Source organism: Camelus bactrianus, chromosome 34 (assembly GCF_048773025.1).
Source record: "Camelus bactrianus isolate YW-2024 breed Bactrian camel chromosome 34, ASM4877302v1, whole genome shotgun sequence".
NCBI lineage: Eukaryota > Metazoa > Chordata > Mammalia > Artiodactyla > Camelidae > Camelus > Camelus bactrianus.
Window position 1 is genome coordinate 7,528,938 of NC_133572.1, and position 27,061 is coordinate 7,555,998.

Below are 27,061 nucleotides of genomic sequence, written 5' to 3' on the forward strand. Positions count from 1 at the left end.
TTTTCCTTCTATACTCGAAAGAATCAGCCAAAAGAGTAACAAAAAATAGTGTAAAAATTAAAGAAGAGTTGGAGAGAAAAGGTAAATAAAATAAAAAGGATGTTAGCAGTCAAAGAAGTAGGTCAATAGTAACAGAGCAAAAGAAACTACAACTAGGAGTTGGACATGAAAGTGTACGCAGAGTCACGCTGTATTCTAAGAACATGATGTGACAGATTGAAGTAAAAATCTAACTATAAAAAGCACTGGGTCCTCAAAACGTAACAGAAACAGAAACAAAACGTAACAGAAAACAGTTACGAGAAAATTCCTAAAATCACATCCATCATTAATTAAACTGGGACTAAAGCCAGTGAAACAAACTCTGACCTAATGAGAGGAAGGAAAGGGTCAGGCAGAATTGACGTATCCTTCCTCTTCCTGATCCCTGAACCAGTTCCGTCTTACTGTGATTAGTAGATTAGGCTTTTCGGTGAAGAGGAAGATGGAGAATTCAAATATTTATTTCCTGATAGAACTACAAAGAAAAAAAACTGTCAGGAAATCTGCTGTACTTCCCATGTTTTCCCTCTAGCTGATCATTTGTGTTGGTATATTTTAATGACACGTGTGATGACTGGAAGATAATGAAAGCCTTCATTTTAGATGGTTTGTTTTTACATAGAATATACAGTAACTCGATGAAAACAAAAAATTGTACTACTGAGGAACAGGAAAGAACATAGGTTCTACTAAACAGAATCCTTGCTCTGACGATACGCATCATAATGGAACTCTGCGTGTATAAACTGATACATATCCTGGAGAAAAATGATCCTTAAGCCCCTGGCCTACTTGACTAATTTAAAAGAGTTAGTGGACACAATACAAGTGTGTATTTAATTCAAAAACAGCATTGGTATAACACTACTGGAAAATAAAGCTTATCAACCTGAAATAAATAACAGACTATAAACCAATTCAATTCCCTACTCTTATCAAAGAAAATGTTAACTATAGCAATTTTGCCAAATTGCTGTTATACACATTCCTCTTTCTGAAGAAATCCTAGATGATGCAGTTTAAGTTCCTCTAAATATAATAAAAATGATACATTAACTATCTGGAATGCCACCCTTCTCCTTCTAGACTGTCATAAATATCCTGATTCTTCTGGATAGTTCAAATGTCACCACACCTCGGTGAAAGCATTTCATGACTTCCCTCAGGCACACTCTTCTCTGTGCTCCTGCAGTGCTCCATATATTTCACACACATATGATACTAGCACTATTTACACATTTCCCACCTCTCTAGATTCCAGGTCCCTGTTTCATTCTTCGTTGTATACTCTATCCTAAAACCATCTAATATCATGGCAAGCAGATTTCTAGTCAGCACTCAAATGTTTAATAACGGCCTGCACTCACCTGCTCTTGAGCCATCCTGTGCATGGGTCTCATTACAGAGACCATATCCTTGAAAAAAATACAGGTAGACTTTATTTTAATGAATACCATTATTCTTCTACCACGCTCCAGTTACAACAAGCTGTCTGCCTCTATTTGAATGTGCAGTGGCATGAGAGAGTCTGGAACACAGCATTCCTACTGACTCAAAGCTATTACCCATTTCCATACCTTGTCCCTCTAGCCAACAACTGCTCAGCTGGAAGCACCAACCTCAAATAGCCTCTCAAGTAAAACTGATTATTCTCTCCTTTGTGCCCCCACTGTACAGTTTCCCTAAATTTAAAACTGGCTTATATCTAATAAGTGTATATAATTAGTCTCTATTCTACACACATTTTGCCACTAGGATACCTCAAAGGGAATACTAGAATACCCCATTGCTCAAACCTAAGAACTGTACATATATAGCTTCACTGGCTTTTTTTTTAATAGCCTGGTAAAGAGAATAAAGGTAAAATTGTTTCAGCCGTGCCTTATGAGGATTTCAATTACATGTCTGAGATATTACAGGAACCTTAAAATTAAGGAGGAGAATCCTGCCCTTGCTCTTGCGTATTCTCAGTTCACATCTCCAGCTCACCTTACCTGCTTAGACTGAACTGCATTTTGTCCTGATGCTGCAGGGACAAATGCCAAATAAATGTGTTGCTAGTGATACTTTAAGGGTGCTGTTCATTGCTTTATATAGCAGCTTCTTTACAAGGACTAATGGGAGTAGAAACTGGTTTCACTAACAAGAGTAAAGATGATTTCTTGGCAAATGGCGTTACTCTTATAATCAGTATTTTCTTCTTTAGATCGGCTCAGATAATTCCTAAGGCCCATCCTAGTCACAAAAATGTACATTTCTATTAACTGTCTTCTTTTTTATCTACCATCACACTTCTTTCAACATCAGAAAGGAAGAAAAATACACACAGTATTAAAATCATGGCAAAGACATGGACAAATGTTATGACCGTTCACTCACAAAATGTTCTAGGCACAGATACTTGGCATCTGGGGGGCTACCTAGCTCTAAACTACCTTTCCATGTTTGAAGAATCCTCCACCTTATGAGCCAGAATCCTACCTGAAACTGAAGAAACTGAAAACACCAGCTACTTGCTTTCCAAAATGCCCTTACAATTGGGACAGGAGCATAAGATCTGGGTTCTGCCAATCAGACAAACCAAGAAAAGGAGGAGGCAGAGGCCGGGGAGGAGGAAGCAACAGCTGCAGCAGCAGCAAAGACCACAAGCAGTCCGTCCTGGTGAGGCTGGGTGACAGCGATGGCTAATTAAATCCAGTCTATGTTCATTCATCCTTCTTTAATCCAGTTTTACACGGAAGCACTGGCAGCAGTTTAAGGAGTACCATCTGTTGCCTCCTGTCAGTGAGAGTACAAACAGTGGTGGACATGCCACCAACAGCGGTGCCTTCCCTGGACCAGGTCTGTGGGACGATGTGCAGCCTTGTTTCTGGCTGCAGATTCCAAGCCTGGTTTTCCCACCATTTAGGAGATTCTATGAGTAACCCAATATCCTCTTTAAAAACACTGTTTCTGTTTAAATTAGATGGATTTCTATTGGTTAAAACTATGAACACTAACACATGTTTACATCCAAACACCATCACTTAAAAGGTTAGACAAAGTCACTTCCACTCTTGTCCCAACAAAGCCTCGTATCTTAGAATGCCCCATACCTCCACCATCTTACAAGTGGCATGTTTCAAAAATCTTGAGTCTCTTCCCTCAATCTACTGTGACTCCTCTCATTAAGGACCAATGTCAACATTCATGAGAATGAGTGGCAGAAAACTGCCAGGCAAATCACATCCGGAACCTCCCATCTGTACACGTATCTAAAGTATCTTGATGAAAATGGATATAAAGGGAACAATTTGTGACAGATGGAAAACATTAAACTTAACATTGAAATATGATACCCATGTCACCATAAACAATGAAACAATGAGGTGTAAAAGAAAATTCAACTAAACTGTTTTATCCATACCTGTGTAACTTGCAAACCCAATAATTATCAATACATAATGACCATGAGATAACCAGTCCTTGAATATTCAAAAACTAGAATTGTACATATAATTAACAGTTATGCTACAGCCTGAACGTTCCTTCCCATCAGTCCCCAAGATCATTTGTTGAAATCCTAACTGCCAAGGTGATGGTATTAGGAGGTACAGCCTCTGGGGTGATTAGGTCATGAGTCTGGAGCCCTTGTGAATGGGATAATGCCCTTATTAAAAAAAAAAAAAAAAAGGCTCAAGAAAGCTCCCTTAGCACTTCTACCACATGAGATTACAATGAAAATACAGTAGATGAGGAAGCGGGCCCTCACCTGACACCAAACCTACCAGAGCCTTGATCGTGGGCTCCCTAACCTCCACAACTATGAGAAATAAATTTCTGTCGTTCGTAAGCCACCAGTTATGGTATATTGCTACAGAAGACCAAACGGACTAATACAAGTTATCCTAAGCACAATGTTTCTTAGGTTATGCACCCCCCTCCCCACACAAACACACCAATAATAACAACAACAGTAACAACACTAATAATACCAGCAGCAGCAGCAGCAGCAGCAGCAGCAGCAGCAGCAGCAGTAGCAGCAGGAAATAACTAAAGCATAAATTTTCAACCCTGACAGCATCTGAGAATGACCTGAGAAACTCATTAAAAATATCAATAACTTAGGTTCCTCCATCAGAAATTCTGATTATACTGGTCTGGGTTGGGACCCAGGCATCAATACTGTCTAAAAGCTCCCAAAGGAATTTCAGTGCACTCAGGCAGGATTTAGAAACATAAGAGGATTCGGACTTTCTCAAGCACCTGTTTATCCATAGCACTCTGTTCTTACACAGGTGGTATTAATGTGTTTAAATCATTAACCAGTTGACCCTAAATATTAGCTAATAATTAGCCCCAGGTGGCACCCTGTCCTTAAGCTGTGGAAGACTATATAAGAGAACAAAGTACCCAATAAATTCCTTCCCACACAACAGCCTTCCATATTTCCTTCAGAAGTTTTATAATTCAAGAAATGGGATTTTGAAAGTTCACAATCAGTTTAAATTTTAGTAAAAATAAATATACAAAGATCTGTGAAGGCAAAATGGATTTTCAAATTTCCTCCAAAATTCTTCAAGCTTTTGGTATCCAATTCTTTATATATAGTGGCAACCTTTCAATGGAAGTTTTAATTTCCTAATTCATTCAAATATATTATACACAACAGAGTCGCACTTTACTTACAAGATGTGAACAAACAGAATAGTGTAATAAATATCCTTTAAAACCTACAGTCTTCAGTTTAGAAGATACTGCCAAAATGAAAAAGAGGGATTAGGTTAGTTACCCAGAAATTTTCATCAAAATATAAGCAGAATAGTTACTTCAAAGTTGTGTTACTTGGACACTAGCTGACTTGCACCTACCCTTAGCTCTGCTAAAGTGAAGTGTGAAAAGATCGTAACACTAGTATTTTTCTAAATGATTACGAATTTTTTACTTTTTCTTTCAAGTAGGTCCAGTCAAGTAAGAGATCAATATTTAGAAAACTGTTAAGCTTTAAACAAAACTTCATTACTCAAAAAACAACTGATAATTCTGAATATTCACCTGGGAAAATTGGTATTCTTCTAAGAGGTTAAACACCGCTGAAAATAAAAGCTATCACTTATTACCCTCTTTTCCAAATCCACATAATCAGCACAGAAATGCTGGTAATCTTACTCAGACACCAAGAGTAGACAGACACATCCCATAGTTAACCCCTTCTTTTTTGTGTATGTGGGAGTGTTATTAAGAAAGAAAAGGAATATACATATATGTGTGTATGTGCATATATATATCTCCATGCTGCACATCAGAAATTAACAGAACATTGTAAACTGACTACACTTCAATTAAAAGAAAAAAAAAGTGATTAAAAAATTTGAAAAATAATAAAAAAAGAAAAAAAGATTCTTTGACAAAATTAGCAACTCAAGAGTCCAGGACTCAGAGAGAAAAGACATCTAGAAGCTCTCCAGTCTTCTGATATCGGTGCTAATTTTAGAGCTACCTGGATAAAAGGCAAGAACAAGTTATCCCCAATTTCATCTTGAGGTCAAAAAGGTGAAAAGAATAAACTTCAAGACAATCACAGAAAAAAAAAAAAGTATTTAAAAAATTTTTTAAAAACACCAGAAACATGTGTTTTAAATTTATTCTTCAGTAAAGAAAGGAGCTAAGCAAAAGGGTTATTTTAAATAGGCCTGTTTCACCAAGATTTAGTGTGCAAGGGAATTTAAAGCAATGGTTGAAAAATTAATCTGTTAATAAATTCTATACAAATGCTACTTAAAAAGCTGAACAGTATGTCTGAGTAGACTTTCATTCATCTACCAGAGGTGGAAAACAGGTGAAACAGAAAAAAAGAAAAAAATCGTAACAAAGCTACAGAATAAACTTTTTCCTTAACTTGAAATTACTGAGAAAAGGAAAATGGGACTAGACTAGGAATTAATCTCTAATCCAACTATCAAATTTAACAAATTTAAAATCTAGTATATATATTTAAAACCCACTCAACTTCACATCCCCCAAAACAATTGAAAAACTAAGTATGATGTATGGGACAAGAGAGGAGGCAACAGTACAGGGAGCAAACTGTACTAGTAGTGCTCTACTGCTTACCTTGTACAGTAGGCATACCAGTGTTCACGATGTTATTCTTTTCATCTTCTCATATATTTGAAATGTATGAAATACAAGTATGGGTTTAAAATGCACAGAAAACCATTAAAAAAAGGAGTGAGAAAACAAGTTGAACACAATTCTTCTTGGTGTTGGAAACAGTGGAATATAAGAAATCATAAAAGAAAGAAATAGCAACTTAAATATTGGGAGAGACAGGAAAACGTGTAAATTCTCTCCGCCAACATGGCAGACTAGAAGCTCAGAGAAGCCTTCCTATTATAGAACACCTAAAAATGATAAATTCCAAAATAAATATTTTAAGCACAACGGCACCACAGAAAATTAAAGGAAATATTTTGAGCATAGCAAGGACAATGAAAAATCCAGAAAAGTCATCCAGCACTGTAAAAGAGACAGTTGCTGTAAACTACACAAGGTAGCACCCTTAGATGAGAGAATACACATAGTTCCAGAAACTCCAACTTGAACACTCTCAGCAGGTAACCTAAAAGGAAAACACACACACACACACACACACACACACACACACTTCTAAAAGAAAAGAAAGGGGTAAAGGCAATATTTAGAGAGAATTTTATATAACTGATGAAACGTATCAGCCCACAGAATCAAGAAACCCAATAAATTCCAAGTAACATAAGAGATAAAAATCTAGACAAATCATACTGAAACTACAGTCAGGAATGATAATAAGAATAACATAATTTCAACAATAAAGAATGCCAATAGACAGAAGAATGATACCATCAACATGGTAAGAAAAACTATTTACTAACCTGGAATGAAGGCATATTCAGATAAAGTCTAAGAGAGTCAACCACCAACACACCTTCACTAATGGAAATTATGAAGATTCAGAAAAATTATCTCAAATGAATGGTCTAATATGTAAGATGTCATGATAAATCTAAACTTTAAAAATGTCTTGTGGGTTAGAAACAAGGAAGTAGAACTTAAATTCATGATAATATTATATAAGCCAAGAAGGTAATAAACAGATGTCAAGTGTACCAAGAATTTTGTAAGTATGTTAAAAATTCCTAAAGTAACTTCAAAAAGAATACAATGTATAAAATTTGCAAACTAGTAAAAAGGAAAAAAACTAAATGAAAAAAAATCAATATGAAAGAAGCCAAGAAAGAGAAAAAGAAACAGAAATGGGCAGGACAAACAAAGTTCAAAATAGGATGTGAGAAATGAATCCAAATACGTTAGTAATTACAATAAGCACAAATGGACTAAAAGCTTCAGTAGAAAACAAACTGTAATGATGGACTTAAAATCAAACCAAAGAATCCAACTATATGCTACTTTAAAAAGTAACACCTAGAAAACAAACAGAAAATTAAAAAATAGAAAACTATGTATCAGGCAAAAACTCAAGATCTAGTCGGTTTAATTGGTAAATTCTACCAAATATTTCAAAACTAAGTAATACCAATTCTACACACACCCTTCCTGAAAACAGAACAGGAGGGAACAATAAATACTCAAAGCATTTCATGAAGCCAGAATTACTCTGATTCTAAAATCTGAAAATGACATTACAAGAGGGGGGAAAAAAAAAAACCTACAAACCAGTATCTTTCATGAACACAAACGCAAAAAACCTAAACAAAATCTTATCAAATCCAACAATATATAAAAAGTATAATATATCATGGCTAAGTTGGATTAATTCCAGGAATGCAAGATTCAATATTAGAAAAATAAATGAAATTCACCATAACAACAGACTAAAGAAAAACCATATATCACCTCAATAGATACAGGAAAGGCACTTGAAAATCTTTACCATCAGTTCATAATAAAAAAAACTCTCAGCGAACTAGACTAAAAGGGAACTTCTTTACTTTGGTAGCATACATCTACAAAACACCTGCAGCTAACATCATAAATAATGTTGGACAACTAAATGCTACTTGGAGTATAAGGCAAAGATGTCTGCTCTCACCATTTTAATTAAACATTTTACTGGATGTCTTGGTCAGTGGAACAAGGCAAAAAGAAAGGAAGGTAGGAAGGAAGGAAAGGGAAGGGATAAGGGGAACAGGGGGATGGGGGTAAGGGAGTAGGGAGAAAGTAGAGGGGAGGGGCAGGAAGGCAAGGGGAAAAGCATATAAACTGAAAAGAAGAAATAAAACTGTCTTTATTTGCAGACATGATTATGTATAAAATCCAAAAAAACTCTATAGAAGGTTACTAGAACCAATATGCGAGTTGAGCAAGATCTGAAGATAGAAGGTTAATATAAAAATCAACTTATTCTATAGAAAAACAGTGAACAATTGGAAATGAAAATTTTTAAACAGTGTCATTTACAATAAAATCATGAAACATGAAATTCTTTAGTATAAATGTAATAACACCTATGTCGAATCTGTGTGCTGTAAACTACAAAATAGTGATGAAAGAAATCAAAGACCTAAATAAATTAAGAGATACACCATGGGCATCAATTGGAAGTCTTAAAATGGTTAATATGCCAATTCACCCAAAGCTAATTAGGATTTACAACCCTAATCAAAATCCCAGCAAGATTTAATTAGAAGCTGACAAGCTGATACTAATACTCATTTGAAAACTCCGAGACTAGAGTTGCCAAAATAATTTTGAAAATGAAAAACCACCATGGAGAACTCATATTAATTGCTCAAGACTTACTACCTTTACTACAATAATCAAGACAGCATGTTATTGACAAAACAATAGACACAAAGATCAAAACAGACCACATAGTTCAGAAATAGACTGACATATCTGGTTTCCAATAAAGATACAAAAATAATTCAAGGGAGGACAATCTTTTCAACAAATGATGCTGGAACAACTGGACATTCATATGCTAAAAGACATGCTTTAATCATACCACATACCATATATAAAAATTAACTCAAAATGGGTCATAGAATTAAATGTAAAACCTAAAACTTCTGGAAGAAAACAAAGGATAAAATCTCTGTGACCCTAGATTAGGCAAAAAGATTTCTAAGATTTGACACCAAAAGCCAAAAGCACAATTCTAAAAGAGGAAAAAAAACTGATCATCAAAATATAAAATGTCTGTTCTCTGAAAGATGATATTAAGAGAATGAAAAGGCAAGTCATAGACTACAAGAAAAGATTTATCAAACACGTATCTGATAAAGGATTTGTATCCAGACTTCATCAACAACTTTCAAAACTGAACAGTTATTAAGAGAAACAATATAAAACTTGGCAAAAGATCTGACAGATATTTCACCAAAGAAGATAAATGAATAACATTAAGCACATATAAAGATGTTCACCATTTTCAGCCATTAAGAGCAACACAAATTAAAACCACATGAGATATCACTACACACACAGAAGAATGACCTAAAGGAAACTGACACTATCCAATGTCAGTGACGATGCAGAAAAACTGGAACTCTCATACACTGCTAGTGGGAATGAAAAATGTTATAACTACTGCAGGAAATTTTCAGTTTCTTATAAAGTTAATTACACTTACCACAGAACCCAACAATCAGACTTCTGGGTATTACCCAAGAGTAATGAAAGAGAAATTGAAAACTTAACATTCACACAAAACCTGCAGGCGAGTATTTACAGTAGCTTTATTTGTAACTGCCCAAACTGGAAACAACTCAAATATCCTTGAACTGATAAATGGATAAACAAACTGCCATACATCAATACAACAGGATACCACTCAGCTACAACAAAAAGGAAACTACTGATACAACAGCATAGGTCAATTTCAAATGTATTGTGCTGAGTCAGAGAAGCCAGTCTACGTAATGTATGGTTCCATTTACATGACATTCTGGAAAAGACAAAATAATAGGAACAGAGAAGAAATCAGTTATTACCAGGAGCTGAGGGTGGGGCAAGGAGGTAAGTACAAAGGAATCCAAGGAAATTGGAGGAAGCAGGGGTGGTATCAAACAGTTCTATATCTTGAGTGTGGTGGTGATACTGACAAAGACTCTCTCTTTAACTCAACTAGCCAGGCTCCTGAGTCCTTTCTCAAGTAGGCCTCAACCATGGCTCATAGAGTCCTGAACAAAACACTAACCGAGTTTCAGGCTGCATCCCTTGGATGACTCCAGCCCCTCTTAAAGTACCTGCCTGGGAAAACTCAAAGCTGCCAAGAGAATTTACTGTTTGTTCCGGCCAACACCTGAACAGAAGGCCTCTGTCTGGCAGTCTCTGTGGGAGGGAGGAGCCTTCAGGAAGCACCAGTTAAGCAATCCAGTTAGTTTCACATGGACCAATCCCCTCTTCCTGCTTTTTATTATTTATCACTTCCCTGGCTCTACTGAACCCCCCGTTTATCCCTTCTCAATTCCCTCATTCTCCCTTCAAAACACCAAGTCACTGCTGTACAAATCAAAGTCAGGCTCCATTCATGCAGGACTCTTTTCCATACTGCAGTAATGTATTACTGATTAAAACTATCCTTACCATTTTAACTGGGGTCTAGCTTTGTTCATCTTTGTCAGCACAGAACTGTATGCATTTGTCAAAATTCTTAATACTATACACTAAAAAGGGTGGATTTTACTGTAGGTAAAATTATACCTCAATTAAAATAAGAAAAATAAGCTTTTGTAAATAACAACAAAAAGTTTCTGACCCATCAGCAATAATTCACCTCATTAATAGGTCAAAGAAAAATCATATGATCATCTGAAATGCTGAAAAGTCTTGACAAACACCAATTCTAGAATATTTGTTTCTATCAACAGCTACATGCATACATTCTTTCTCTAAAACAGAAGTAGGCAAACTATGGCTCGGGGTCAGATCTGATCCATGCCTTACTCTTGTATGACCCCATTAAGTAAGAATGGTTTTTACATTTTATAGGGTTATTTAAAAAAAAGAGAGAAAGAAAAAAGAGAAAGATGTAACAGTGACTACAGATGGCCCACAAAGACTGAAATACTAACTGGGCTTTATAGGAAACATTTGACCACCCCTTGCACAAATGCCTTGTAAACATGATACATTGACCAATAGCCTCAACAAAATTTCAGGCTCCACCCTAGAACTACTAAATCAGAATCTGTGTTGTAATGAGAGAATAAAACCAAAGTATTATCTTTCCTTATAGATGTGTCTTTGTAACATCAGAAAATACACGGTAAATACACAATAGCAGAAGTAGTATACACAACGCTAGAAAACACTAAGCAGTATTTCTAGGATAAATCTATAAGCCATTTGGCAAAATGCTCCTAGATCAATTTGGAAAAACCATCAATTAAATCTCAATCATATTATGACTCTATTTTCTGAATCCAAAATTATGGCTGACACAGTCCAACACCAAGACAAAATAGTTTTAAATCATTCTCTCAAAAAATGTGGTCTCATGCCATTCATTAGCTAAGCTATAAAAATTACAAAGCTGTTCCAAGGTTTTAAAGAAATACTTCCCCAATTATTTCATTCAAAACTTTTCTACTACTAATAACCTTTTCTACTACTCCTACCTTAGTTACAAAAAACTATTAATTCCATGGTTGAAATATCTATTTTTGATTGCTTTGAGGTTGATGAACTAAACTCACTTGAGATTATATCTGTGTTACTTACATCTGCATTAAGTTAAACATGAGCTCACACTGATGTCTCCAATTCCAATCCACTCCCACATGGATCACTGTAGCCTCCTACTGTCGGTAACTTCTCATCCAACTGTGGGAAACCTGGTACCCACCACCTACCATCTGTTTTACTTAATTGTTGAATTCTAATATACAATCAGAATTGTTAACTATTCCTCTAGGGAAGCAATATTATCAACTCAAGTACACTACTTATGTGCATTCCTTTTGCCCTTGGTCTGACAGGTTCCATGCATTCCAAAGTTACTTAGGTCAGCATCTTTTCTCTCCCCACTCTACTCAGTGGGGAAATTTTTTCATACGCTTCTAATAGAATAAGGGTTTTTTTTGTCTCAGTCTGCATTCCCTCCTGGGGTCCTCCAAACACCTACATGTTTTGTTTGTTTTTTTTTTAATTTGCATAGATTAAGGTTCACTTTCTGCTGCAGAGTTCTAAGGGGTTTGATAAATTTACAGTGTGCTTTTTTACGATGCTTCTCACCTTCTATGTAGCTTACAATTTTACCACTCATTCTTCAGGCAAACATACATATTTCCAAAGTCCTCTTTAATTCTACTAAACAGAGTAGAGTCTACACATTTGAAGACTTATCTCCATGCACACACCACTTTTTTCAGTCTAAGGAGACTCATTTCAGAAAACTTTCTTTCAGATTACAATAGTTGTCTGCTCATAATTAGACTTCAAAGGAAAAATGTTACAGTTATAAGAGAACAGATTTCATATCTTATTTTACAACCAAGCTGAGAGTTTCACTTAAGCCTGTATTGTTAATAAATTAATGAAAACTTAAAAGACAGTTATAAATTCATCTTACCGCTTTCACTTCCACTTCAGTCTTCCCATATATAAACTGAGATGATGTGGATTCACTTATTTAGTTCAGTCTCATGTAAGGATTCTTAAACAAAGTCAGTCTAGTCTAAACAGTATCTGTTTAATGTATATACACAGTTTATTAAAATATATTAAAGTATTATTAGATCCAATACCAACAGCCTAGGGAACTAGACAGAGACTGAGGATATAAATAAGATAAAACAGCACAGGTTCTGTTCCCTGGATGCTTGTCCCAAACCAAATTAAAACCTCCAAATATGCCTGGAACACATGTATCAGAATTAAGATTCCAGATTATATTATATAAGATCCTTCTAGTTAATAAATACCATATTGTTCTTTACTTAAGCCTCATGTATTTGGATTTTTAATGTGAAAAAGTAAAGCCTTGATTTCATTTTCCAGTCCAATATTTAATAAGCTTAAAAGTTACCACTCCATCCTAACAACAAACAAAAACCTGACCAAACTGGAAAAAAAAATCGACAGTTCTTCTTAGGTGCATCAGAGTAGTGTCACAGAACAAACCGCTGATCCAAAAATTGGAGAAGCAAACAGGCAGATAAATCATAATTTACCAGAGCAGAAACCTTCGTGGGAACCAGTACCGGGGCAGTAAAATCTACACGTAACTGATGAACTGCTGGAGGCTCAGTGCGGACAAATCTCAAAGTTAAAAGCTCCAAAGAAAATCACGAGCTGGCCCTCACACTGCTGTGAGTTTTCCCTCCAGGAACTCTAACAGGTCCTCACAGTCAAGATAAAAGAAAAATTCCCTCATGCTTTCAGCAAGGGGAAGGAAAAGGTAACCATTTTTGAACTGGATCAGAGTATTCTATTTATCTTCACAAAGAAAACTTTCAGAAAACTCTCCCTCAATAGAAACTATTTTACCAGAGCTTTATCAGAGGCTAACAGACCTGAAGGAAGGGAAATAGCCAGCTCCAGCCCCCCTCTAACCATCCTGCCCCATCTAAAAGGAAGATAAAACTGAAAGGCATTTGTGAAGCTCTCAGCCCAGGAACACAGGCTCACTCAGAGACTGAGACCTAATCACAGAATCACAGAACTTCCCCTCTCCCAACACTACTAAAGACGTATCTACCACAGTTCCTTTTCCTCAATATATAATGTTTAGCTTTCAACAAAAAATTACAAGGCTTACTAAAAGAAAAATAAAGTTTGAAGAGACAGAAGAAGCATCAGAACCGATTTAGATATGGAAGGTTGTTGGAATTATCAGACCAGGAATTTAAAACAGCCATGATTAATATGCTAAGGACTCAAAAGGAAAAGACAGGCAACGTGCAAGAATAATTGGGTAATATAACCGGAAAGGTGGAAACTCAGAAGGAACCAAAAAGAAATGCTGGAGATAAAAAATACTGTAACAGAAACCAATGCCTTTAATGGGCTCATTAGAAGACTGGACACAGCTGAGGAAAGAATGTCTGCTTTTAGGAGATGTCCACAGAAACTTCCAAACTGAAAAGTAAAGAGAAAAAAGACTGGGGGGAAAAAATGGAACAGAATGTCCCAAGAACTGCGAGACAACTACAAAAAGTACACCACATGCATAGTGGGAAAAGGAAACGAAGAGGAGAAAGGACTATTTCAAGCATATTCTAATTTAACGAATATTCCAGTAAGTTAGAATTTCTCCAGATTAGTAACAGATATCAAACCAATCTAAGAAGCTCAGAAAACAGCAAGCAGGAAGTCAAATATTTGAAGAGCTGAGAGGGAAAAACCTACCAATCTAGAATTCTGTACCTGGAAAAATTATCCTTCAAGAATGAAGAAGAAATAAACACTTTTTCAGACAAACAAAAATTTAGGGAATTTACACCTATAAACCCACCCTGCAAGAAAAGAAGTTCTTCGAAAAGAAGTAAAATGATACAGGTAAGAAAATCAGATCTACATTAAGGAAAGGAAGAGTATTAGAGAAGGAAAACTGAATTTCAAATAAAACCTTTTATTTTCTTATTCTTAATTTATCTAATTGACAGCAATTTGTTCAAAATAACAATAGCAACAATGTATTTGACAATTATAGCTTATGTACACGTGAAACAAATGACAGCAATAAAACAAGGTACACAAGGAGGGAATTAGGAATATTTCTGTCACACTCAATTTTGCTGTGAACCTAAAACTGCTCTAAAAATAGTCTATTTTTTCAAAAAAAGGCAAAGCCCTTTTTGCTTCAGTTTGCTGTTCTAGAAAGCCTGGCACTCATTTTTAGTGTCAAGATTGGTACCAAATCCTCATGTGGCACATTTCCCCAAAGGCAGCTAAATGATGTATTCAAAGGAAGCAATAAGAAACAGAGACTGAAAACAGATTAAACGTTATTCCTAAAATGCCTCCAGTCAATGCAATAACCTTTCAGCAGAACAAAGCTCTTTGCCTGGGTCCTCTCTGCAATGGTTACAGTACAGTCTTTTCTAGGTTTCAGGCTCAGAATCTGCTTTATGAGACTTTGCCCTTCTCCAGGGAGTGCAGGAAGAAGCATTTCCTGCACTGAAGGACAAAGCAATGGAGCTGATTCAAAAGGAAAGGAAGCTACTGAACCCTGTTTAGGACCGTTATACAGGGATGTGATGTTGGAGAACGGTGGTAGCTCATCTCACTGGGAGTTCCATTTTGCAAACCCAAACTTATCATTCAGCATGCCAGGAGGAGAAAAACCCTGGAGAAAGGAAAGAAAACATCCACTGGGATTTGTCCTCCAAAATCAGACAAAGCACTCTGTCTGTATTTTGAGTTTGATTACCCAAGAGTTTTATTTGAGCCAGGTGAGGGGACAAAGTTGAGCTCTGACATTTATATCTCTCAGTACAAGTGAAGTGCAAGACAGGACTAGCACGCTCTGCCCTCAAATGCATGTAATCCAGACACGGCACAAATATACGGTATCTCTATAAACGCAACAGACTCTGCTGCTCTAGGCACTGGAAGAAATGAAAGGTTCAGTCTGTGTATCAGAAAGAGACTATGTGACCTAGAAAAATTTTTAGTAAAGTTTACAAAAGAGCTTTTAAAATTCCCAAGAAACTTTTTTAATTTTCCAACTTTTCACATCAATCTATTATATCATTTAAAAACAAAACTGGATCCTTTGGAGGTTTTTGTCATTTTTCAAAATAACTCTATGACTTCAAAATTTCCAGAAGCTTTACACAGTTAGAGTAGAGGTGCCAACAGAAAGCGTCATAGGGGCAATGAATGTCAAATAAGTCATCCAGAGTTATAACTGCATTGGAGAGGTAAGGGAAGGTCATTTCAAGCACTAAAATATACAAAGCAAATATAGAGACTCTGGCTGTAACTGTCAAGCTGCGTAAGATAATATAAAGGAACCAGGATATGCTATAGGGCATCCACTAAAAGTTTCAATGAGTAGGATGTTAGATTTAATAAAGAACAGTATTTAGGGGCTACTACTTTCAAGACAGAGTTAATCTTTAAAGTGGGGATGAAAGAAAGGGGAGGGGAGGGGAGGGGAGGGGAGGGGAGGGGAGGGGAGGGGAGGGGAGGGGAGGGGAGGGAAGGGAAGGGAAGGGAAGGGAAGGGAAGGGAAGGGAAGGGAAGGGAAGGGAAGGGAAGGGAAGGGAAGGGAAGGGAAGGGGGAGAAAGAAAAAGAAAGAAAAGAAAAGGCATCAGCCAATAAGAGGTAAGTGTAAACTTTTTATTTAAAGATCAGCTAGCAGAATGGGAAACACCAAGACTGCTAGCAGAATAGAGATTTCAGGACGCAGAGAAAAAGACAATTCCTAAGGGGAAAAAAAACATTCTCCAGATTGTCTGCTAGGATATGACATAAACATTTTCTATTATTAGAATGACGAATATTTGACACTGAGGCTTGAAAACCTCCCCCTTAACCCAGCTGCCTAAAAATTAGACTATGAGGTAAACTCCTTTGACTACATCATTTTATTCTGGACTCTTTCCAAAAATAAAAAATAACTGGGGTGCACATATTAAAGAGTAGGTTTGGTTTGGATTAGTTGTTTTGTTCTTGTTTGGGCAGCTAACCTAGCTTAGTAACCTATGGTTACCTAAAAGTACTTAACAAAGCTGTTAAATTCAAGTAGTTGTGTAATATATTCTGGAAACACTTTATCAGCATCGTATTTAAAAGTCAAAAGGATACCTAAAGTACCTTTAGGAAATGCAAAGGTTTTTAATAAATATCTCCCATGGTGGTCTCAAAAGCCAGGTTACGGACTTACACAGGAGAAATCTCTCTTCAGCAACAATTATTACTAACTCTCCAATTTATGTAGTCTATTTGGCCTCTAATTTATTTTGGCTTCAATGGGTTCTATTTTGGTTTTGAATTAAGAGAAGATAAACATATTTACTTGATACTAAAGAATTAAATATATGTGGTTACAGCTCCATTTTGCCAGAGTATGCACATCTGTTATTCATCAAAAACTGTGAAAATCAGTACCAGGTTGTTATATGCTGTACAACAGTTTCCATACAAACATAATTTTATTACTGTATCTGGCCTGATATCCATCTGCAATGTTTTCTGGAAAATAATTTTTAAATGGAGTGAAGGGTAGAAGATAGGCTTCACTGTAATTAGGAAATAATTAAAGAAAACACTGAAGTTTTCAAGACATCAAAACTTTTTATGTCAATAAAGTAAAAACATCTCAACTGTCAATGAGACTAGATTTTATACAAATCAGTCATGCTATACAAATTTATTACAATCCACAGCATGTAATTTCCACGATTAGGTAAGGATAAAACAGTAAATTTTCCAAAATATTCACAAACTCGTAGTCTAGTATGTGTACGCAATCTGAATCCAGTTTGCCCTAACAAAAATACTCAGAAATGTTGGGTTTCAATAAATCTAAACTGAAGGGATAAATTTTCACCTTTTACAAGATGTAATTACATACAAAGGTGGCCAATTAAGACAACATTTAGAATTGAGTCATAAAAACTAAGTGAACCAGATCTATAGTAGGTCATAAATCACTTCATGATCTTTGAAGTTACTTACATAATACTACCCATAATTAAAAGACGTTATTAGTACGCATATTAGTAAGTATGAATAATGCCCAACTGTCCACATATCATCCACATATATCCTCAATAAGAAAAGGCAATATTTAAAAAATAGAAGCTAGAATTTCTATTTCTGGTAATTTGGTCACAACACAACCAGAAAACTCTCCTTTTACAAAACACCTCGGACCACCAGTTAGTCTTTTTATTTGATTTATACATTGCTATGGTCTGAATGTGTGTGCCTCCTCAAAATTCTTCTGTTGAAATCCTAACTCTCAAAGATGACAGCATTAGAATGTGGGGCCTCTGGGAGGGGCTTAGTCATAAGGGCAGAGCTGTCATGAACGAGATTAAGTGCCTCATAAAAGAGGCTCCCGAGAGACCCCCAGGCCCTTCCACCACGTGAGGACTCAGCAAGAAGGTGCACGAACCGGGAAGAGGACCCTCACCGGAAGCAGACCATACTAGCACCTCCCAGCCTCCAGAACTGAAAGCAATAAATTTATGTGATTATAAGCCATTCAGTCTGTGGTGTACTGTAATAGCAGCCCAAACGGATTGAGACACACATATACACAAAATGAAAATGTATAAACACTCCTTTAAACGTACAGCTAAGGTAGCATGAAAGTAGGGGAAATCTCGAGAGAGCCAAAAATTAATAGGCAAGTAAAAACCAGTAAGTGCGTGATGCTATAGCAACCCTGAAGGATATACTCATCTGAGAAACTGAGGAACTTCCGTTTCAATGGCAAAGCAGGGAAAAAGGCAAGGCCCTGACACACAGGAAGCACTGTCAGGAGACTTCTGCACAAAGACTCTCAGGAAACAATGAAGTAGGAAAATCTGCCATTGGCAGAGGGAGGCAAAGCAGCTTTTTTCTGCTTTGGCCTAGACTCTGAAAAGCTAGGAAAAATCACCACAGACTTTGTAACCAGAAAATATCCTCACATAGGTTTAGAGTTTGAATTTCTTATATCTACACTGTACAAAACTCCTAACTCCATAAATTAAATATGAAAAATGATCTCTGAACAGAATAACATAAGCCTACACATACGTCAAAACTGCAACAAAGTCTGTGCATTTTACTATGTATAAGCTATACCTGAATTTAAAAATAAAAGATAAAGTGGTCCCTGGATACACCTCTAGGGTGCTTGCCAAAAGCAAACCAAAAGCTCCCTGGAAAAGTAAGACCACGCCCCACCACTTCCACGAAGTTACTCACAATTCTCAAAGATAACCCCTCTGAAGATGTGCTCACAATCCAAAATTATAAAACCCCTAGGGAAACAGTTCACTTTAAGCAAGAATCAGGAAATATAACAAAGAAAAGAATTGGATTTCCAAGAACTTCAGACAACTGAACAATCCGATAAAGATTCTAAATACTTAAAATGATTAACACATATAAAAAAAAAAACACATGAGACAAGACATCACAAAACAATAATAGACATCCCTGATGAAACAACATATAAAATGATCTCAGTGGATGATAAAACAATAAATGGATGAGAAACTAGATACTGGCATGGGTGTAAAAGGATACTAATCACTTGAAGACTACAGGAGGAGGAAAAGCTCAACATTCTAATAAAAATATTACCTTTCCCCATATGAATTTACTGAACAATCTTAGCATCACTACAAGTAGGACAAGACATTACGTACTTTCTGATGTGATGAATACAAAGTACTCAGTACTATCTATGAAGCATTTGTGCCAAAACATTGAACTTGTTGTTAACCAAGTCTTCTATCATAAATTTCATTTTACAAGAAACATAAAGAGATAAAAGTCAAACAACAGAAGAATCTCTTTAAAAAACCAAAATCTGGAATATTCTACAGGACTACTGTAGAATCTTTTCAATAAGTCAAAAGGGAGAGGGAAAAAAGGAGGGAATGCTCTAGAGAAACCTAGGAGGCATAATGAAATGCAACCTGTGAATCTTGTTTTAGATCCTAATTCCACACCAACTATAAAATGGCATTTCTGAGACTATTAGATATTAGAATATAAACCAAATAATTTTAATATTAAAGACATGTTCATTTCTTGTGTGTGGAAGACAATGGTACTATGGTTTGGGAAGACAATGTCGACTTTTCAGAGATGCAAAATGAACTATTCACAAGTGAGATATTACTGTGTGGATTTGCTTTAAAAACTTCAGCTAACAAAATAGCCTAAATTTTTAAACATAGGAGAGTGGCTGAATAAACTATGGCATGAGGCATATTCACACGATGGAATACTATGCAGTCACACACACAAAAAAAGACTGAGAAAAATCTCTATGAAATGATATGGAATGATATTCAGGATGTGAAGTAAAAAAAGAAAGTGCAAAAGAGCATCTTTAACATGTTCCTCTTCCGTGTAAGAAAAAAAGGGACTATAAGAAAATATATATATGTAGCTCATTTGTGGAAAAACAAATTCAATAAGATAAAACCAGAAATAAAAGACAGTAAGATATCTCCAGAGGATAAATGGGAACAGGCTGGAAAGGGGAAATGGGACCAAGGCAGAAGGATAGGAAGGAAGGACACTACTCTAAGTGTAACTTTTTGTGTCATCTCTAACTCTTAGAAATCAATTATTTCACATAACCCCAAAATAAATTGGGAATTAAAATCAACCAGGATATGGGGGGATATTAAAAATGGAATACAAACAGTAATAAATATATTATAAATGCCACATTGCAATGGGTGGGAAAGAAATTACCTAAATAAATTTGGAAGACAGTATTTTGAATCTACTGACAGTATTTCTGTAGTATTACATTCTAGATAGTAAATTCGTTAGCTAGAAGATCCTTAAAATTCCCAACCAGTCCCAGGATTTAATGAGCAGAAATTAGGCCTTCCCCAATTTATCAGGACCTCTTTCAAAACTGTAAGTTACTGACAGTTCATAGCAAAATCTTTCACAACAGGACCAGTGCTTTACAATATGGAGCTTTAGGATGACTGGCTATTCGCTTTGATGCAAAAGTGATGGAAATGGATATGATCTAGGGAAAGAATAAAGAGAATGATGCACTTTCAAACTTTAAGAGTTAATGAAGAAAGGAAAAGCATGGTCCAAGTGGTAGGAAAACCAACAGTATAAAAATCACAGTTTTAAGACTTTGAGAGAAAAATTTCTAAAAAGAACTTGGTATCTGTAACAAATGCTGCAAAAAAAAAAAAAAAAAAAAACTAAAGGCAATCTTTTTATTCCTACTTCACAAATTAGCTATCACAAACTCCTCTTTCCAAAATCTTAAAGGCTCAATGACATAAATACTAGGTGTGGTCAAACAAATCTGCTATAATTTCTGAAGAGCCAATCACACTGGAATATAGCAAGGGTATATAAACTCCCCAAAATGCAGGGCCAATACTCAGTTAAAGGTATTCTATTCTTTACTCTCATAAAATTCCATTCTTCTTCCTGCTAAGGATGAATTAAAAGGTCAATGCTGCAAGCAAGGAAAGCTTTTATTAAAAAGGTAAAGCTATTAAGAGACTGGGCTACATAAAGTCATTTAGTCATACTGCAAATATTTCCCTTTTCAGTATTCCTTCAATAGAAGTGGTCCTGGATATAAGAAACATAAAAATATTAGACCACATAATCAAAACTCAATTTGTGATGTGATGGATATCACTAGATATAAAGAATTAAAAACTGGATGAGGTTTAAGGTATTTTTAAGAAAAGAGAAAAGCCCGACACTAACATTTGAGAATATATATAAATATATACACACAGGTATTTATTCTTTAAAAAAAGTTTTCTCTTCCAAGGGCCTTCATTCCTATCCCAGAGGCTAGTAAAGGTAAAACTTTAATCCAGATTTCCTGGATTAGTGGCTTTTCCAACACACTCTTAATTTTTAGATAATCTCAAAAAAAAAAATCTACCCCCAAACATATCCGAATCTATCTATATAATCTGCCTAAAAGTAATAGGCTACATTATTCATTCTTCATGTAAAAAGAATCCTTTGACATTTTTAAGTATTTCTCAGTTCACATCAAGGAGAACTAGAAAAAAGGTTTACACTGGTTTTAGGGGTGAAATAGCCCTAAAAAAGGAGGTCAAGTGTGATGACATATACAAGGGCAGCAGAAGCAAAATTTTAAGCGTCTGTTGTGCAGAAACACAGTTCTAACCGTAGCGTACCTAAACTAGACCTGAATGTGTAATTTAAAATTTTTAATGTAGGTATGTAGAGTACTTTCTTTAAATGTCTCACTTTTAAAACTTAATGTCAAAACTGAAAGGAACTCATTATAGAAATGAGGAAACTGAGGTCCAAAGAAAATAAAGTAACCTGCTTGGTAAATAATAGAGGTAGATGTGACATAAAACAAACTCTACTGAGTATATTTTTATAAAATATGATCTTGATAACTTCTAATGAAGAGACTAAAAATAGTAATTATGTTTTAAATAAACCAATTGCAATCAAAACCATATTGATTTAGAATGCACAAGACCATGCTAAAATTTACATCTGCTCAGAAGGCCAATGTTTCTATCAAGGACAATTTATAGGATTATAAAAGAAAATAGAAAGCCCTGTCATTCAGAAAATATTTACTGCACACCTACTATGTGGCAGGAACTATTTTAGTCATTTGGGATATACCAGTGTAGAAAATACTTTTAAACATACTCAAGATATGAGAATTGTGTGTATATAATTGATAGGAAATTATAAATCATTTTTTTTTCTAAACTAGGTCTGCAAGCATTTTTAAAGCAGAACTTTCAGTGTTGTTAGTATTATTCTTAACAATGATAAAAATGTATTTTTAAAATATGTATCTTTCAAAGCTGTTCAGTATGAATTCAGTTCAGTCTGAATTCACTAAAGTTTAACTTTTTAAAAAATATTCAAAATGATCTGGAATACAAACAGATCCTTAACAAACAACCTTTAGAACTGCTTTATCTGCACCTCAAACAGCAGGCCTCGCCATCACTAAAGTCAGTACAGTCAGCCACTGAAGAACAGATTAAGGAACACCACTATGAGCGGCCACAGAGGAATCACCTCTCACTACAAAGTAAGGACACTGCCTTTTGTTTTGTGGTTGTTCATTTCTGGAACAATTTCCATATACACATTTCCCTGTTACTCATTCTGAATTCTACACTGCCAGTCACTCAAAAGAGAGAAAAAAAATCTCAGACTAATAGAGGCCAAATTTAGGGAGGGAAATAAAAATCTTCCCTCAGCCTAGGCTAAATGCACTGATTGCACAAAGAACCCCATACATCCGAAAGCACAGATGTCTGTGCTAGTTCCCAGGGCTCAAACAATACCACTCATTCAGTAGCTTTCCTTTCACTTAAGCTGAAGGGAGAGAGCTCCGTCAGCTCTTCTGAACCTCATAACCCAGGATATCCTGGAACTCTGATAAAGCCACCTTTTTCCTCAGCACTGTTTTCATGTACTTTCTCTGGAACGCAAACTTCGTTTTTCCCCCAAAAAATAAATCTGGAAATCATCTCTTCTGTTTGATAAGTGATACACTCAATCCAAAATTACTTTTCCATTAAACACAAATCTAAGATCAAAACTGAAAAACTGTTTGATAAAACATATATTTTAATGCATGACTTTAAAATAAAATTTTAAATATACTTCATCATGCTAATTACCAAATGCATACCATTTGGCTGCATTCTATTTACTTCCAGTTGCATAATTTTTAAAAATAGACATGATACAAAATAACCTTCCAAAAATTAAAATAAATTTTAGAATTGTTAAAGGAGGAAAAAAGTGATTTACACACACAACGTGCGCGCGCATACACACACACACACACTCAACACTAGCCACAGATATCAAAATAATGAAAGGTATTTCATTAAGTGTTTGACCAAACCCCTATTAAGCCTCAGGAAAAACATACTTATTCTTCACTGAACATCCCTTAGAAGCTTAAGTAACACAACTTTCTACCTTCAAAGCACATTATTAATTGATTCTTCCAGTAATATCCTTTATCAGCTGAGTCTGGCAAATTCTCACCTTAAATACTGGTAAATGTCATAGGTAAATTGAAGCCACGGAAACCATAATGTATTTTTTAATCACATGGCAAACTTATTTCCTAAGATGCTTATCGGACCTGCCACCCAAAAGTAAAGCTCACAGTTTTAGGGGGCAAAATGAGAATGATTCATTCACTCATTAAATTATGAGATTCTGAATGGTCAAGACTTGTCTATAAATTCAGCTCCCCTGACTCTGTACTATCACATAGTCACTATCCCTTATGGATATAATCAAGATGCTGCTCCAGATTGTGGTAATCAAGCTGTTTTATCCACCGAGCTTCCTTAAGAGCTCTCGTAGCCTTTCTAATTCCTTTAACACGCATCCCCTCTCCACACACATACAACATAATGCAAATAAACATGCTTTGAAGGAAAGGTTCTCTCTCCCATGTCTTCTGTCCTTAAATAGATACTATATCCTTAAAGATATTCCCCTCCCTCCCCAAGAATACAAAAAGCAAAGCTCTGAACATATTAACAATTTAATAGATATTTGGGTAAATTCCCATCATCACCCTTAAGAGTTAAGACTGAATTTGTCAAAAGGAAAAAAAGAAAAAAAGAACTATTTATCTTTTCACCAAAGTATTACTCCCTAATAACTACTGAAAGTACCAAAATCCTGTGTGTTCTACAAAGCAGTAACCTCAGAAGCATTGCAACACTGAGACTGAACGAACTTTGTTGGCAAAACAGATTCCATTTCTCAAAAATATCTTGCAAGTTTTCAACAACCAAATTCTTCAATCAGCAGTTTACCATACATCCAACATCTGTGACTGCCTCCTTGGGACATTCAATCCTTTTTCCTACCGCCAGGGCCAGTATATTTTCTGATGCTTTATTAAGAGACCTTCTGACTACAGCAGATACCTCTTAATGCCCCTCTAAAAACACATTTTGTATATATTATATATAGTGTATATATATGTGTTTTCCAGAATGTCCCACCCTAAAATTTTGCTATACCATTCTCCATATTACTTTTTGCAATTAGACAAATGTTTTCATTTTCCTACATCTTCTTTAATCTTTGTCACCAAATAAGGACTGATATCAAGACAAAGGAGCACATATAAACTTTTGTTTCATTTTCCACAATTTTAATTTATTACATAGTATTAATCTACTCCCTTCTATAAATGAATTTTAAAGCAGATTCCAATATACTTGTAAGTCAAAGAAAACAAAGTATTAAAACAGTTATTCACAGATTATTTAGCTTTAGATGTTTAACCAATTATTAGTAACTCACTTCAGGTTCATGTTTCATTATTTATAGCTAGTCATGACAAACTTTGGCATGACAACATACTCAGCAGAGAAATATCAAGGAATGGTATATGGCAGGACTGAAAGACAGTAACAGAGAAGCATGTGGGGACAGAGTTCACATTTTATAATAAGGCTTGCCCATAGTTTAAAGTTTCTCTTCTCATTAGAAAATAAAATTTTACAGCAAATACATGTTTAGCTAACGAGAAATAAGTCATTTATTAACTTTATTTTTCACTCAACATTTATATATTAAATACCTCAGAACTTAACATAAAAGATAGTAGTAATATAAAATAATCCTGATTATAATAAAAGTTGTAAGATTCAGACATTTTTTATATCATCCTGAGCTATCAAATACTACTCTTATTATCATTCCTTCTTCTCTGCCTTCTAATTATCCTCTCATAATTATGAAAAATAAATGCAGAGAAAAACCAAGAACCATAAGTATGGCTATCCCATAACTGCTATGAGAAACACAAAACTATTTACAGAAACACTTTACTTTAAGAACACAACATAACTTCCCATATTCAGTTACACTTGACAAAGAAACCCAAAGAATATAAAACTGGCATCTGATGTTTCTTTTCTCTTAGAGGTAAGGGGTATCTATGCTAATGGAGAGAAACCAGCCAGGAAAAGGAGATACAATAAGCTTTGTACATTACACAAAACTTACCCACTTGAAGGATCTAAGGCAATAGCTCTGGGTTGATCCAATTCTTGCCAAAATAAAACTTTTCGTAAAGATCCATCTAAATTAGAGACTTCAATACGGTTAGTTTCAGAATCTGTCCAGTATAATTTTTCTCCAAGCCAATCACATGCCAGCCCATCAGGGGACAGTAATCCAGAAACAACAACATTCTGTACACTCTCAGTTTTGTTGAACTCTGTTCGTTTAATGGCTTCTTCGCTGACATCACTCCAGTATATCAAGCCATGACTAAACACAAAGTCCACCGCAGCTGCATCCTCCAAGCCTCCAACTACAATCGTAGCATTCTCTTTGCCATTTGAAGCATCAACCAATCGTAAATCCCTTCTGTTTGCATAAAGCAACAAAGGGGCCGCTAGATCAAAAAAAAGAAAAATATGTAAGTCAAAAAGAAGAAAATGTATTGGTTCCTACAAACTGAGTTTCAAATCAGCATTAGGGAGTAAATACCATCAAAAATAAAGAGTAAGTAAATGTACAGAAAATTGCAAAACACAAAATACTGTTCTTGCAGCATTTTAAATACAAAAGAGTTGCAAGATGGGGAATTAATTCTACCAGGACAGTCTTTACTTGTTAAAATAGTCTGTCAGATAAAATTTAAAAGGTTCGCCATTCAAGAACTGGCAAGTATATGGAGCTGCTGGACCACTCATACTCCACTGGGGGGAATGTAAAATGGTGCAGCCACTTTGGAAAGCAGTTTGGCAGTTTTTTAAAAGGTTAAAAATACAGCCTACTATATGATCCAGCCATCCCATGCCTAGATAAGTACTCAAGAGAAATTAAAGTATATGTCAATACAAAGACCTGTGCATAAATATACATAGCAGCTTATCTGTAATAATCCAAACTGGAACCAACCCAAATGTCATCAACAGACTAACTGATAAACAAACTGTGATAAAGCAATACAATAAATAGTAATGAACTATTTGTACATGTAACTCAGGTGAATCTCAAAATAGTTATGCAGAGTGAAAGAAGTCAGACAGAAATGAAGAGTATATATTACATGACTCCATTTATTTAAAACTTCAGAAAATTTAGGTAATCTACTGTGACAAAAAGTAGATCAGCTGTTGTCTGGAGGTGGCGAGAGAGGGTGGAAAAGAAAAGGAGGGAGTGATCATAACAAGGCATCAGGAAACTTCTGTATTATACTATACTGACTGTGGTGATGGCTCCAGAAGTGTATATGTCAAAACTTATTAAATTTTAAACTTTACATACATACACATTATTGTATCATCAATTATTGCTTTATTGTACCATCAATTATACCTTCATAAAATTGCTGAATAAACAGTCTGG

The 27,061-nt window shown here is 35.4% G+C and overlaps 1 protein-coding gene across 3 annotated transcripts in view; it reads right to left on the minus strand.

The window, feature by feature from the left end:
* Positions 1-27,061, minus strand: part of LRP6 (LDL receptor related protein 6) — a 126,059-nt gene that overhangs the window by 84,046 nt on the left and 14,952 nt on the right. For 2 of the 3 annotated variants that reach the window (XM_074357946.1, XM_074357948.1), the window contains exon 2: positions 25,709-26,102. The exons of the other annotated variant lie outside the window; for it this stretch is intronic. In XM_074357946.1, the coding sequence (XP_074214047.1) occupies positions 25,709-26,102 (394 nt within the window). The remainder of the gene's footprint in view (positions 1-25,708; positions 26,103-27,061) is intronic. 3 annotated transcript variants of the gene reach the window in all.